This window comes from Penicillium angulare (genome assembly GCF_028827245.1).
Source record: "Penicillium angulare strain IBT 27051 chromosome Unknown utg000005l_segment0_segment0, whole genome shotgun sequence".
NCBI lineage: Eukaryota > Fungi > Ascomycota > Eurotiomycetes > Eurotiales > Aspergillaceae > Penicillium > Penicillium angulare.
The window spans coordinates 4,700,723-4,713,598 of NW_026623164.1; the positions used below are offsets into that span (position 1 = coordinate 4,700,723).

The 12,876-nt window shown below is 45.6% G+C and overlaps 6 protein-coding genes across 6 annotated transcripts; 2 read left to right on the top strand and 4 right to left on the bottom strand.

The window, feature by feature from the left end:
* Window positions 1-831: 831 nt before the first annotated feature.
* N7478_009129 (uncharacterized protein) lies at window positions 832-1,065 on the bottom strand (the record flags this gene model as incomplete). The annotated part of the gene is made up of 1 exon (XM_056925343.1): window positions 832-1,065. One exon carries the CDS (start codon window positions 1,063-1,065, stop codon window positions 832-834), a length of 234 nt encoding a protein of 77 aa, XP_056778069.1.
* A 607-nt stretch (window positions 1,066-1,672) lies between these two features.
* Window positions 1,673-2,362, bottom strand: N7478_009130 (glutathione S-transferase family protein; the record flags this gene model as incomplete). Its single annotated transcript, XM_056925344.1, has 1 exon — window positions 1,673-2,362. One exon carries the CDS (start codon window positions 2,360-2,362, stop codon window positions 1,673-1,675), a length of 690 nt encoding a protein of 229 aa, XP_056778070.1.
* Window positions 2,363-3,720: 1,358 nt separating this feature from the next.
* Window positions 3,721-4,265, bottom strand: N7478_009131 (uncharacterized protein; the record flags this gene model as incomplete). Its single annotated transcript, XM_056925345.1, has 2 exons — window positions 3,721-4,017; window positions 4,098-4,265. 2 exons carry the CDS (start codon window positions 4,263-4,265, stop codon window positions 3,721-3,723), a joined length of 465 nt encoding a protein of 154 aa, XP_056778071.1.
* Window positions 4,266-4,912: 647 nt separating this feature from the next.
* On the bottom strand, window positions 4,913-6,706 carry N7478_009132 (sulfite oxidase; the record flags this gene model as incomplete). Its single annotated transcript, XM_056925346.1, has 2 exons — window positions 4,913-6,386; window positions 6,456-6,706. The coding sequence occupies 2 exons, from the start codon at window positions 6,704-6,706 to the stop codon at window positions 4,913-4,915; spliced, it is 1,725 nt and encodes a 574-aa protein (XP_056778072.1).
* Window positions 6,707-9,021: 2,315 nt separating this feature from the next.
* On the top strand, window positions 9,022-10,339 carry N7478_009133 (uncharacterized protein; the record flags this gene model as incomplete). The annotated part of the gene is made up of 2 exons (XM_056925347.1): window positions 9,022-9,132; window positions 9,194-10,339. 2 exons carry the CDS (start codon window positions 9,022-9,024, stop codon window positions 10,337-10,339), a joined length of 1,257 nt encoding a protein of 418 aa, XP_056778073.1.
* Window positions 10,340-11,400: 1,061 nt separating this feature from the next.
* N7478_009134 (uncharacterized protein) lies at window positions 11,401-12,861 on the top strand (the record flags this gene model as incomplete). The annotated part of the gene is made up of 1 exon (XM_056925348.1): window positions 11,401-12,861. The coding sequence occupies one exon, from the start codon at window positions 11,401-11,403 to the stop codon at window positions 12,859-12,861; it is 1,461 nt and encodes a 486-aa protein (XP_056778074.1).
* Between the last annotated feature and the right edge of the window lie 15 nt (window positions 12,862-12,876).

Below are 12,876 nucleotides of genomic sequence, written 5' to 3' on the forward strand. Positions count from 1 at the left end.
ATAGTAATTCCCAAGAAAAACCTGGAGTTAGAAGTGACGTATGTACGCGATGATCATATCTATTACTCCTAAGGTCGTCTATAGGAAACCAATATTTCTCCAAAGTGATATCAAAACGCTTGCTCCTTGTCTTCCTAGGGTAGATGCTCAGCACCTACCCTCGCATACACCTATTCTCGTTCAAACAAATTGCATATCCTTCCTTCCAAACCAATCATAGAAGCTTGTTCGAACCCAATACTCCAGCTTGCTGTCTGTTCTTATGTCGTCCGATAATTCATTCTTGAATGTATTTTCTTCAATGCTGCGCCAGACGCGGGATTCAGCACCCCTGTTGTGATCCTAGTCACCCTCACCAAAGATCCCCCAGTTTCCTTTGCTCGGTCCAGACACAAATTGAATGCTGCCGGGGATGGAAAAATTGAAAAATCACATGCCTGTTGAGCAAGAGTGCGATAGAGCTCATCCGCTCGGTAAAGTACTTTCTCAAGCCGAGCTATCATAGCGTCGCGATCTTTCTTTGCTTTGTCCCTAGATAAATTTATACTTTGATCGGCCCAAAACACAAGCATGACATCCTCACAATAACGGAAATGCGTTTGTAGAAGCGTAATAATAGCATCATATACACCCTATGATACTTCGAGTCCTGAAGAGGTCTTGCGGCAGCTGATAGTTGGATAAGATGTGGAAGATTGCAGTAGATTATCACAGGACTTGTGCCAAATTGCCTTTCAGCGGATACAATATCCACACCACTAAAATACCTGAAGAGCCTAGGGTCAGATTAGAGGGAACACCTCGATCGAGCTTCTACAGGTCTTGAGAAACTCACTTCATTCGTAATCGATTTAAAGTCCGGAAGACACCGCCCTTTCCGGACAACGTAGGGTGTAAAGCACACGTAATTTGGCTGCTGATAAGTGTCGGGTTCTGGTGTTGAGCATTCTCTCCATGGTCGGTGAATGGGTCTGTTAGAGCAGCCCAGGATGTTTTGCTGTGAAACTCTGCTCTAGGCATTCCACATTCAGCTGGATGAAGCTGGAATTGTACGGGTATAGACATCTTTTGTCATGTGCCCGATGTCGGAAACCTGGCATGGCATAAGAATGAGAAGAAAGCTTGAGCAAGAAGCGGCAACGGAAGCCGTAGCCGCTTAGACTACAATTACTGCGCCTTTACTAATTAGGTAAGGTGTGCGCCGGGGGTGTCATTTTAACACTACATTGAATAAACTCTGTCTCTCATTTAAAAGTAGCTCGCTCTCCCTAGCTCCATCTTCTTCAATTTCACCTGCTCGTAAAATCCTTGCGGCACGTACAGGTTAACGGAGTGTGGAGAGTAGAGTACTCATACGTTCTCCATAGCGACGAGACTGAAGTTTAGTCAAGCAATGATGTTGGTACTTATAATTGCTGGCAGTTACGGGGCAGCCTGTCGCCAAATCCACTCCAAAGTATCAGTTGATCGCCGTATGTCGCACATCGCCGACGTCTTTGTTTGTGATGTTTCTAGCGCCAACCATCAACATGAGGCGAGACAAACTGAGAGAAAAAAGAATGTACAAATAGTTCATACTAGTTCGTTTATCATTGCGTCTCATTAAATACACATGCTGAATACTCGGTCCCCTACGAACTATCATCCATCACTAATGCTTCCTCTTACCCATCTACACCGTATCGAGAATAGCCTTGATAGGCTCCCTAGCAATCAAACGCTCAAGCCACTCTTTGGCATGAGGGAACTCATCCGCCTTGAATCCGTCATCAGCAAGGTGGCTGGTAAGGATACGCTGCCAAGCAACGAACGCCACATCGGCGTAAGACAGCTTATTTCCAACTAGCCACGGTCCATCACCGAGACTCTTCTGGTGAGCTTCCTTCTGCTTCGCAAGCCATTTGTCCAGCACGCCAGTGACACGCTTGGCCTCATTGACATATCGTTCCACAGCAGTGGGGACCTTCTCGGCGTGGTAGACTTTGAACCAGATAGCCTGGCCGTAGTAAGGGCCCTGGCCGGAGATCTGGAGATGGAGGAATGAGCGTGCAAGTTCGGCTTCGGCGCTGCGGGGCGTGAAGCTCAGCTTGCGGGGCTCTTGGGCGTCATAACGGTCAATTAGATATTCGATGATGGCGCCACTCTCCCAGATGGTCAGATCGGTGTTCGGGTCGTGGATTGAGGGCACACGTCCGTTAGGGTTGACGGCTTCGTATTCAGCGCCCTTGACCTCGGACATCTCGACTGGGACAGTTTCCCAGGGGAGTTCGAGGAGGGAGAGGATGAGGGCGACTTTCAAAGGGTTGGGGTGGGGGGCGGGAGGCCCTCCGTAGAGCTTGATAGGCTTAAGAGTGGAGGCCATTGTTAGGGCTTGTTGATATGTTTTGAAATGTTTTGAAATGTTGGTGTGGTATATTAACCATGCTATGGGAATTTAATCTTGCTTTATACTTGCTTTATACCTCATTACATCTCCACTTCGGCTCTTGCTTTAGGTCCCGTTGGGTTCGCGCCACTTAGCATTACTAATCCGACTAATTAACCTACATATATGGCATCGTATTTCCAAGGATTGGCTTATTCATCTGGGGCGGCTCGGGCTTTTCGGGGGCCGAGCCTGCCAGGTGAGATCGAATACAGATTACCCCCAAGACACTCACACTTTGTTTCTCGGTCCCTACACAAGGCCACTTTAACATATACAGATTAGTGTGGTGATCACATGACCACCAAGGTCATGTGACTGGATGTTCCTGAGTATAACGTTAGTCCTCGGAGGTTCGAAGCTTCTCTTGTTCCCTGTCCGATTTTCCAACCAATAATTGCCATTATTGCTTACTACCTTCTTGCCTGTCAAGAAATAGGCATAAACAATCATTTTTTAAAGAAGAGATGCTTTCTAAATTCCAGAACGACCGCTTTGCGTATAATATTGTATTTCACACGAAATTCCTATACATTTCTACGTCACTGCCATTCCATACCCTTACATCCATCCTTCTCGGCACCACTATCTGACAACTGCTAAATATGGCACCTAGACTACCCCTATCAAAGCTACGCCTTATTAGTTTTATAGTACAAAACCAGCCACGAATGCAGTGAACAGACAGTCAAACATATCCGCAGGAATTTGTGACTGTTCGGAGTTATCCAACCCCCGCCCTTCTCGTCGGAGTTGAACTCGGTCGAGGAGTGTGTTGCTGGGCTGAAGAGTTGCGAAAGCCTATGTGTAACGAGACCAAGACGTAAGAGAATGAAAGAAGGGACGATCTAGACGCATCTAGATATCCGCACCGTGCCTGTATCATTCGCCGCCTTTGCCGACTTCGTGTTGCGTCAATGTAGGCCACTTTTGTCTTAGTACATGCCCGTTCAAAACTATCTTCCCACTCCAATTTCTCGGGTCCCCTCTCAAAATATATATTCACTTACACTATATATAATAGCACCATTTTTTGGCCTATAATAACGAGGTAAATAAATTAATAAGCTTCATAATAGCACAATAAGAAATTCTACTATAATTTCGGTCGCTGCCCAATGAGCCAGGTGCCCCCACTGTGGTTCCAATACTGGCCATGTCGATTTCAGAATAGCCGTAGCCCATCCTCATACGTAAGTGCCACAACTAGAGAGGCGTGCATTAAAAAAGGGCACTGTGAGCCATGTGTTAGAGGAGCTCAGGCCCATGATATATAATCCCGCTCCGATCCTGTATTATATAATAATACTTATGGCGAAGGCTAGTCTCAGGAGCTTGCGATTAACATACATATCAGGGTCATCTGGGGTGATGAAATCTTGACACTTTGCGTTCAATTGATAGGACGTGGATTTATCAGACGTCGAGACAGCACTTTTGATAGGGGGTTGAATCTCTGCTTTTCCTCGAACCACCAATAGCCTCCTTGTGGTAGCGGCGATGGGGTGTAGGTCGAGAATATTAGACATAAAGTTGCATAATACCCCGAGTGAACTACATCTCTTGCAGTGTGGTGGTTTGCCCTCATCGCACTAAGGGACAAATGGATTTTTCAGTTAAGCACCAATATAGGAAAACCGAGAGCCACCTACCTTGTGTTTTATGAGCTTACAATTCCGGCAGCCCAATCTCGACCTCCGCGGAATCCTACGCTCCCGATCCTCTCTTGGACAAGTCGGGGCCATACTTGGTTAATTGTCCAATGCTTTGCGGAGCTTGTGAGGGATTTACTCTCGAAATGGAATACATTGCCGAAGAGCTTCGTAGCCGGGGGAGGCATGGTCACCCCAAGGACGCTTGGTTTCACATTCAAAGGCATACGCTAACTTCCCCGCTAGTCGAAACCAGAGGGCTCTGATTGGCTGAGTCCTGCCCTGACCCCACTCCCATCTATAAACCACAGTCGCATCGGGCCGTCACTACATGAAGATGGGTTAATTGTATAAGAACAAGGTTGTCCCTCAGTATCCTAGAAAGAGGAGCTAATGTCCATCAGGATAATGAAACCTCCTATTAGCAGTAACGATTTCATATCATTATAGTAGCCTATATACCTAGGCACATCAATTAAAAGCTCTAATGTTCTATCCCTTGATAATATATCCAGTATTATTTAGAATCTGGTAAATTGACTTTTCCTAGGTGATATTCTCTTATATCTACACAGTATACTGACAAAGCCAAAATTATAGTCGTTCCTGTACCGAGGGGGTTAAAATTAATTCTTTAAGCGTGTGGCATCCCCCGCCAGCTCATTACTTTCTATTACGAATTACACTAACTCTTCTACATTATTGTAGGAAGCTGGAAGACGCGTGTGTTTGGCCAAAATTAGATTTTCTTGTGGTCAAAGATTCTGCGTGTAATTCAAGTTTAAGACTTTCTTTTTTAGCAAGACTTTTCTGATTCGGAAAGAGAAAGTGAATATCATTCGTCGACATCGCGAGGGTAGGAGTCCTGGTACTTTGCAATTTCCCGGTCGGTAATGCCCGGAACAGGGTCGTATCTGGTCAGAGGAGCCAGTGGAATGTCATGCTCTTTGAATTGCGCCAACTTTTGTTGTGTGAGCTTGTGGGTTTTGTTCACGCTGTAGATCTTGATGCGGTGTGCTGAGGACGTGACATGTAGACCCCAGTTCCAGGCTGCTCGCACATTAAGTGGTTGGGTATTCAAAGAATTGTCCCAACATCTGCACACAACCTCGATCCAACCTTCTACATCGCAAGGAAGATCGATTTCCCATGATCTCCAAGTCCATTTTCCCTTCTTAGATAGATTCTCTTCTGGAACAGCGTACCAATTGAAGCCTCCATCGGCTGATAACTCCACACGTTCAGGCCACCGGCCACCACCAGAATAAGCCCAGCCCTTGCAACAGATCTTACCACTATGCATAATCACTTGATTCTGCCATGGAGACATGATAGCAGAGCTTACAGGCATCTCCTGGATCTGGATTCCATCCATGGGGCGTTGGTTATACTTACCCATCTGTTGGTTGAAGTACAGATATTCTCTGCTTTGAACAGGCGCCATGGATGGACTCTTAATGGCCTTAATTCGATACAGCCATTTCACACTGCGAGCTCCAATATATCCCATCACGATCACTCGTAATGGGAATCCGTGAATCTTAGGAAGTGGTTCACCATTCATCTCCCAGGCCAGAATAACTTCATTGCTCTTGACCTTGGACCATGGGACACTGACAACGTAGTTACCAACATTAAGGTCTTTCACATAGGTGTCAACGCCATAGAATTCAAGGTGCTTGGCGTTGCTGACCAGCCCTCCACAATCTTTGATCAGCTTTTTGAGACTTATGCCTTTGTATCTCGCAGTGCCTATGGCACCTTCAGCCCACGGTGCCTGGGGAACTTCGTCGCCTTGACCAGCGTACATAGAGATCTGCTCAATCCGACGAGTTCCTGAGCATTGCATAGTAATTGTCTTCTCCATCTGTGGAAAAACTGACTCGTTCATCAAATCTTTCATAGTATATGTTTTGGGGGACTTGACAAGACCATCGAGTTGTAACTCAAATTTTTTCTCGTCAATAAGCGGGATGCCACCGTGGTTACGGACAAAGTGAAGTGAGTTTGGAGTAATAGCCTTGTCTGTAACCAATCGTTTGGGTGGCTCTCCATTGTACGGGAATTGCAGCAGGTGCAGCATTTCAGGGTGTTTCTCCTTCAGAACAGTCTTCCAGGAATCATCGGGGACTTTAGTTAATTCTCCCCCTAGTGCGGTATGCCATGACTTGAAATCATCGCCGGGTAACACAGGGTTGGTAGGAGGTATAGGTCCCCATTGAAAGTCTGGACAAGGGGCAAAAGTTTGCGATGTTAAGACTTCATGTGCTTTGGCTTTCTTTTCGGGGTAAGTCTCCCACTCAACGTATCTGAATAATACGTGATTGATTAGTCGAGATAGATCTACGTATATATTGTCATCTCATGGAAGACTTTACCCTGTCCAGCCCGGCTTTTCACGGGCAAAAAGTTTATTTCGGTCACCAATGGCGCGGATGGTCTTTTCATTTTTTGTGACCGGTTTATCCGCGACTGGAGCAACGAAGAAAGTTGTTTTTGCACTTTGATCGATAATGGGAAGTTTGTAAGCAGCAAGACCTTGCTCAACCTTCCACTCATCAGGGCGGTTATTGATCGGTTTTGTATACTTGGTTCGAGTCTCCATAGTGGAACGATGTGGGGTGGACATGTGGAATCAGAAAATGTGGAATGCTTTAAAGTAAATAGTTTATAGACAAGTGATTTGTGCCAAGTTATATACCTAGCTGACTATGGGACCTACAGACCGACATTTCAGCCCTTGCTTGTGATGTACACCTGGGTCGATTCTAACCCATTTCTCGTATTTGCCATACATGGATTCCATTCGATCCTTGCCTTGGGCGTCAAAATCAGAGTTTGTGTAAAGCGTCATGTGGCTGTTAGTGTGTTTTTTTCATGCCACGGAAGCAAGAAGATAGCGTAAAATAGGTTATGATACTTTTTCTATGGGTTTGGGAATGTTACAAAACCATGTTGCTATTTTACACAAGAAATACGAGACAGATCCAGTTTTGAATGAGATTGACTGATGGAAAATCTTTTTATAAATCTCTCTCTTTTTCAACGTCGACTCGATCCGGGCTAGCAGCATAGAAGATATCATAGAAGACTAGAAGACCCCAATCGAGTGATTGACATCATGACCTCTGAAGCGTACACGGTAACCTTAAGAAAGACACACCACGCCGCCAATCTTGGTAACAACCAGTATAATAATACCCCTTCTTGCGACTTGTTTTAGATGATATTAGTAGTCATTTAGTGACAGGAAATTGTCTGGAATGCGGTCTACAACCACGTGGCATCTCTTTTACTGATTGCAAAGTAATGGATCAGGAGAATTGGAGATAGCTTCAAGTTATCCCTACAAGGATAAATAGGCTTCAATATTACTGGATTACTTTGTAATAGATAAGGGGGATGCTGAATCATTGCCAACACTACCGATACCAAGCCGTGAGGCGTTCGGCTGTCCCGGAAGAGACAAATATTCGTAATTTACGTTAGAAAATCGAGTAAACAACGGTGTCTCTCTACCAATGAGACTTTGATCTATGTAGAATACAACAGCAGGTCCAGGTTCTGTTAATATTTTCGATCGTTATATTATCTTTACAATTGATGTGTGTGTATACAATATGGTGGGGTATCTAATCGAACAATGACCCGAACTGTCATAGGGTGTAGATCTGCTCACGTGGCATTTAAGACGCCTCCATTCACCTCTTCAATTCAATAATTACCGATAATTATATTATAGAGTATACCAAAATCAATCATATTTTTGTTACTAAAGTGGAATAGCTTATAGACACTGTTGGGTGAAATCATTATATGAGTAGGTGGGTAAACATATCGACTAGTGTAGCGTGAATTGATATATTCCTTAAGCAAGTACTGGTAGATTGTGAATAGTTTTTACCCGGTCGGAACTCCTCAAACTAGAATAAATTATAAGAAGTATTTAATAAATGAGTAAAGGGTGGGGTCACCCATGCATACATATCCCTTGCTGAATCATCTATATTTGTTATCGGGCATAACCGCTCAATCCCTCAGTAAACACCCATCCCTTCTCCCTGGTTCCGATTTGGTGCTTTGCAATACGTTTCGTGGTTCGATGTTAAACTTTGCATGCACCAGCCACTGATAGTAAGGAGACCGAGATCTGACTAAGCGTAATCTAGACAACCAATTATCTTTCCTACATTAAAAGCTTAAACCGACAAAGTCTCTGGTTGGTTGTGGCCCTGCAAGGATCTCGTATTCCCAAGCCTCTGAGTCCCCGCTTTCATGAAAAAAAGCTGGAAGCTGGTTTCTTTGATTTTCGGATGAACTATTATTGTATACGATTGTTACCGTGGAATGGCCAGCCAGGCATGGCTTGATGAAAAATGGTAATCGGCGGTACTATGTGAGCTTTATCGAACCCCCCCCAACAAACCATCTGTTTGTGCAAGATGCATCAAAATATACCTCAATAATGGCTCGTATTTTATTTTTCATGGTACAGTACCCAATCAATCGACGTCGATTTTATCTGAAAACTATCTCTGAGACCTCTTGCCCATTCCAGGAAGGTTTTCTGTTGAAATATCCAATGGAGTCATCATCGAAGAACAATAAAATCAGTGTAATGCATCACGCTAAAATATTGAACTACTGTCGGACGGCCGAAGCATGCAAAGGCCGACCGATCAGTCACTGATACCTTGGTACCGGTTCTGACAGGCAGTGTGTTGTGGCCAATATTCTGTAAACCACACAGGTAATTTGATTCGGCCTTCTCCTCTTTCATAGAAATGTGATGTCACCTAGAGGTCCGATGAAAGAAATTAGTGTATCATGCGTTGGTGCTGTGCTCAGACCTCGCTCGAAGCCACATGAAACGATTGCCGCTTCGCCTAGTAAATTCTCTCCCTAGAACGTAGTGTGTATCATGGCCCAGCAAAGATTCAAAAAATGTGGACCACCTCCGTCCGTTTATTCTCCTTGGATCTTTGTATCCAACGCACTTTCCGAGTCGTGGAGGAAGGGCGACGGTTCTTACAGACATCAAGTGGGGCACCTCCTGTGCGTCTCGTCCGAATAGACAATCTATCAGTCACATAATCTGACCAAGTTCACTTAATAGGCATCTCGGCCTCCGAGATCGTTTAACGAATCGACGGTCAAGCCGTTCTCAGCATTTCTCACAGACCGATTTCATCGCCAGCATGATTATCTGCGGATCAGCGTCACAGAACGGTGCAATTTGCGATGTTTGTACTGTATGCCCGAGGAAGGCATCGAGCTGTCACCACCACCTCAGCTGTTGACCACTCCAGAAATACTTTACCTATCATCACTTTTTGTCTCCCAGGGCGTCAAAAAGATTCGTCTTACTGGTGGTGAGCCTACCGTCCGGAAGGATATTGTACCGTTGATGCAAGGAATTGGCCAGCTACGGCAAAACGGGCTCCGTGAGCTTTGTTTGACTACAAATGGCATCTCACTACACCGGAAGCTAGACAAAATGGTAGAAGCAGGTCTGACTGGTGTAAATTTGAGCTTGGATACCCTGGATCCCTTTCAGTTCCAGATCATGACACGCCGGAGTGGGTTTGAGGCTGTGATGAAGAGTATCGATCGCATACTGGAAATGAACCGACTTGGTGCCGGAATTAAGCTCAAGATAAACTGCGTCGTAATGCGCGGATTAAACGACCGTGAGATTATCCCATTCGTCGAAATGGGTCGTGAGCTGCCTATTGAGGTCCGCTTTATCGAATATATGCCGTTTGGTGGGAATAAGTGGAACCGAGAAAAGATGTTCTCATACGAAGAGATGCTCGCAGTTATCAGAAGTGAATATCCGGAACTGATGAAGATCGCTGATCATGAAAATGATACTAGCAAGACATATAAGATTCCGGAATTTGAAGGTCGTATTGGCTTTATTACGAGCATGACGCACAATTTCTGCGGCACCTGCAATCGACTCCGCATCACCAGTGACGGAAACTTAAAGGTTTGTCTTTTCGGCAACTCAGAGGTATCACTACGGGATATCATACGCAAAGAAAATGACGGGCTACCAATTGACAATGATGCCCTGAAAAAATTTAGCTTTCTAGAGAACACGTCTCGTCTTGATGGCAGTGGGGTACCGATCTATGAAAGGGAACGCGAGATTTTAAATATAATCGGTATGGCTGTGAAGCGCAAAAAGGCAAAACACGCCGGCATGGATGAGCTGAAGAATATGAAGAACCGCCCTATGATTCTTATTGGTGGATAGATACGGAAATTCGTGTTATGAGATGAATGAGTCACGTCCTCTGTATTCTCACGAATCTGGATGGAAAATACCAATTTCAATTCGCGAGAAAATGTGTTCTAACTTGATCAAACCCCGTTTCGAACTTACTGTGTGGTAGTGTTCTGCAATACCTATGTTGATTGCACATGTCCGTGCTTGTAAGGTTATTCTAGCAGAGCTATTTTTCCTACACGGTGCCATATTAATGAGAAAGGAGATGACCCATTGAGGCCAATGATGCAACATTTTTTTCTTTCCAACCTTGGACTACAAGCCAGTTTATCACCCTTCCTGCATCATGATCGACCAAGCACTCACGCTGGACTTTTGTGCCTGTTTGGGTACAACTATTGAACGAATCATGTCTATTTTAAAAAATATTACGTCCCGACCGCAAGGGATCCAATTTGAGAGGAGCAGGTAATGGCAGCACTCTCGGGAGAAATTCAATTTCCACTCTAAAATTATGGCTTACATTGGTCAAGCATATCTGAATACGACCTTCCCTGCAGCTAAGACCAGTGATGAAGTTTCGGTAGGCCTGCGAAAGCGGAATATATTTCTCCGATCCCTGCATATTATTGGGTTGAGTTACTTCATCTTGTGTGGAGCAAGGGACTATATCCAGGGAACTTTCATACCTAGATTGTGGATAGATTGAGAAAACACATGGATCTAGCTCGCTTCAGAAAGGCCTTTTTGTTTTCACCCAAGCCACAAAACCTACCTCTGAACTGGACGGTGATACCATGTCTTTGAGAACTATGTCTAAGACAAATGTGATAGGGTAGCTTCCTCGAGTAGAAACCGAGTGCGTCGGCCAGAACTTTGACATTCAAAGCAAAAGACATTCAAAGCAGAATCCCCCGCCGCTTTCCGACTAGCTAGTGGCGAAACTTACTTTTCGCTGCACTAAGCGGTGGGTGTTAGCATTCCCCGCACGAGGACGGTGATTCATAAAGTCGGAACTCCCTCAGTAGTAGCATGAAGCGTAATATACGCATTTTACCAGTAGCTAACGAGGGCTTATGCTGTTCAACATGTCTCCGCTCACCACACTCACTGTTGTGGCATCCCTGCTCCTTTCAGACCTGACCAACTCAGAACGGGTCCTGGGGGCATATGTCTTCCAGCGCCATGGTGATCGCACCGCAAAATCCTGGCCACCGACCAAGTTGACCAGCCTAGGGTATAGCCAAGAGTATATGACTGGGAATCTTTTCCATGACCGCTATATTTCGGCCAATTCTTCCTATAGGATTGATGGGATCAGTACCGACATCGTAAACTGGGCCCAGATCACTGCTAGTGCACCGCAAGATGATGTGATCGAAAACTCCGGAGAGGGATTCCTCCAAGGCCTTTACCCTCCCGTCGGTTCGATTGCCACTGAGACTCTGCGCAATGGATCAACCGTCGAGGTGCCGCTGAATGGATATCAGCTAATTCCGATGTCAGATGTGAAATCTGGCAGCGGGAGTGAGGACAACACGTGGCTGCAAAGCACTTCTTCCTGTGGCAAGGCCATAGTCAGCAGTAATGATTACTTCGACTCGAACTCCTATAACAGCCTACTTTCAGGCACTTGCAGGCTCTACCAATCTCTTGAGCCGTTGGTGAATGGGACGTTCAGTGCTAGCGAGCTGAGCTACAAGAATGCATACACTATATGGGATTTACTCTTCGTGGCTCTCATACATAACTCTACCGCAAGTTTCCCTTCATCGACCATTCTCAACGACACAGTAATGCAAGAGCTGCTTGTTCTCGCGAACGAGCACGAGTTCAACCTGGCGTATAATAGCTCTGACACTATCCGTGCTATTACGGGTATGACTCTGGCAGGCGAAGTTCTGACGGCCCTTAACGAAACAATCACATCTGGCGGCAAATCCAAGCTAAACGTCCAGTTTGGTGCGTACGCCTCTTTTCTGTCATATTTCGGTCTGGCTGAGCTCCCAGCCACCACTGTCAATTTCACAGGCATTCCTAACTATGCTTCATCCATGGCGTGGGAGCTTGTGACAGATGACGAGGGGACTGAGATACCCGCCACTTCAGACATCAGAGTCCGTTTCGTGTTCCACAACGGGACTAGCATCGAGGGTTCGATCCAGCTGCAAGCTTATCCACTTTTTGGCCAATCGACGGTCGAGCTCCCGTGGGCGCAATTTGTGAACGAGACGAAGAGAATTGCCATTCAATCACAAGAGGACTGGTGTCAAGCGTGTGGAAATAGCACTGGGATCTGCGCATCGAGCTCTGGTGCCGGTGATGATTCGTCGTCTACTTCCTCTGCTGGTTCTTCCTCGGGCAGAGGAATGAGTCTGGGGGTGGCAGGTGTCATCGGGGCAATGGTAACCTTAGGTGTTCTTGTTGGGCTACTCATCTTGAGCATGGTTGTCTTCGGCCTACAATTCGTACCGAAGAGTGCGATCGCTGGTATTCATCGAGGATCGGACGCTTCCACAGTTCCCGCGATGAAAACGACTGCTGCGTAGAAAGCTCCAGTGGAA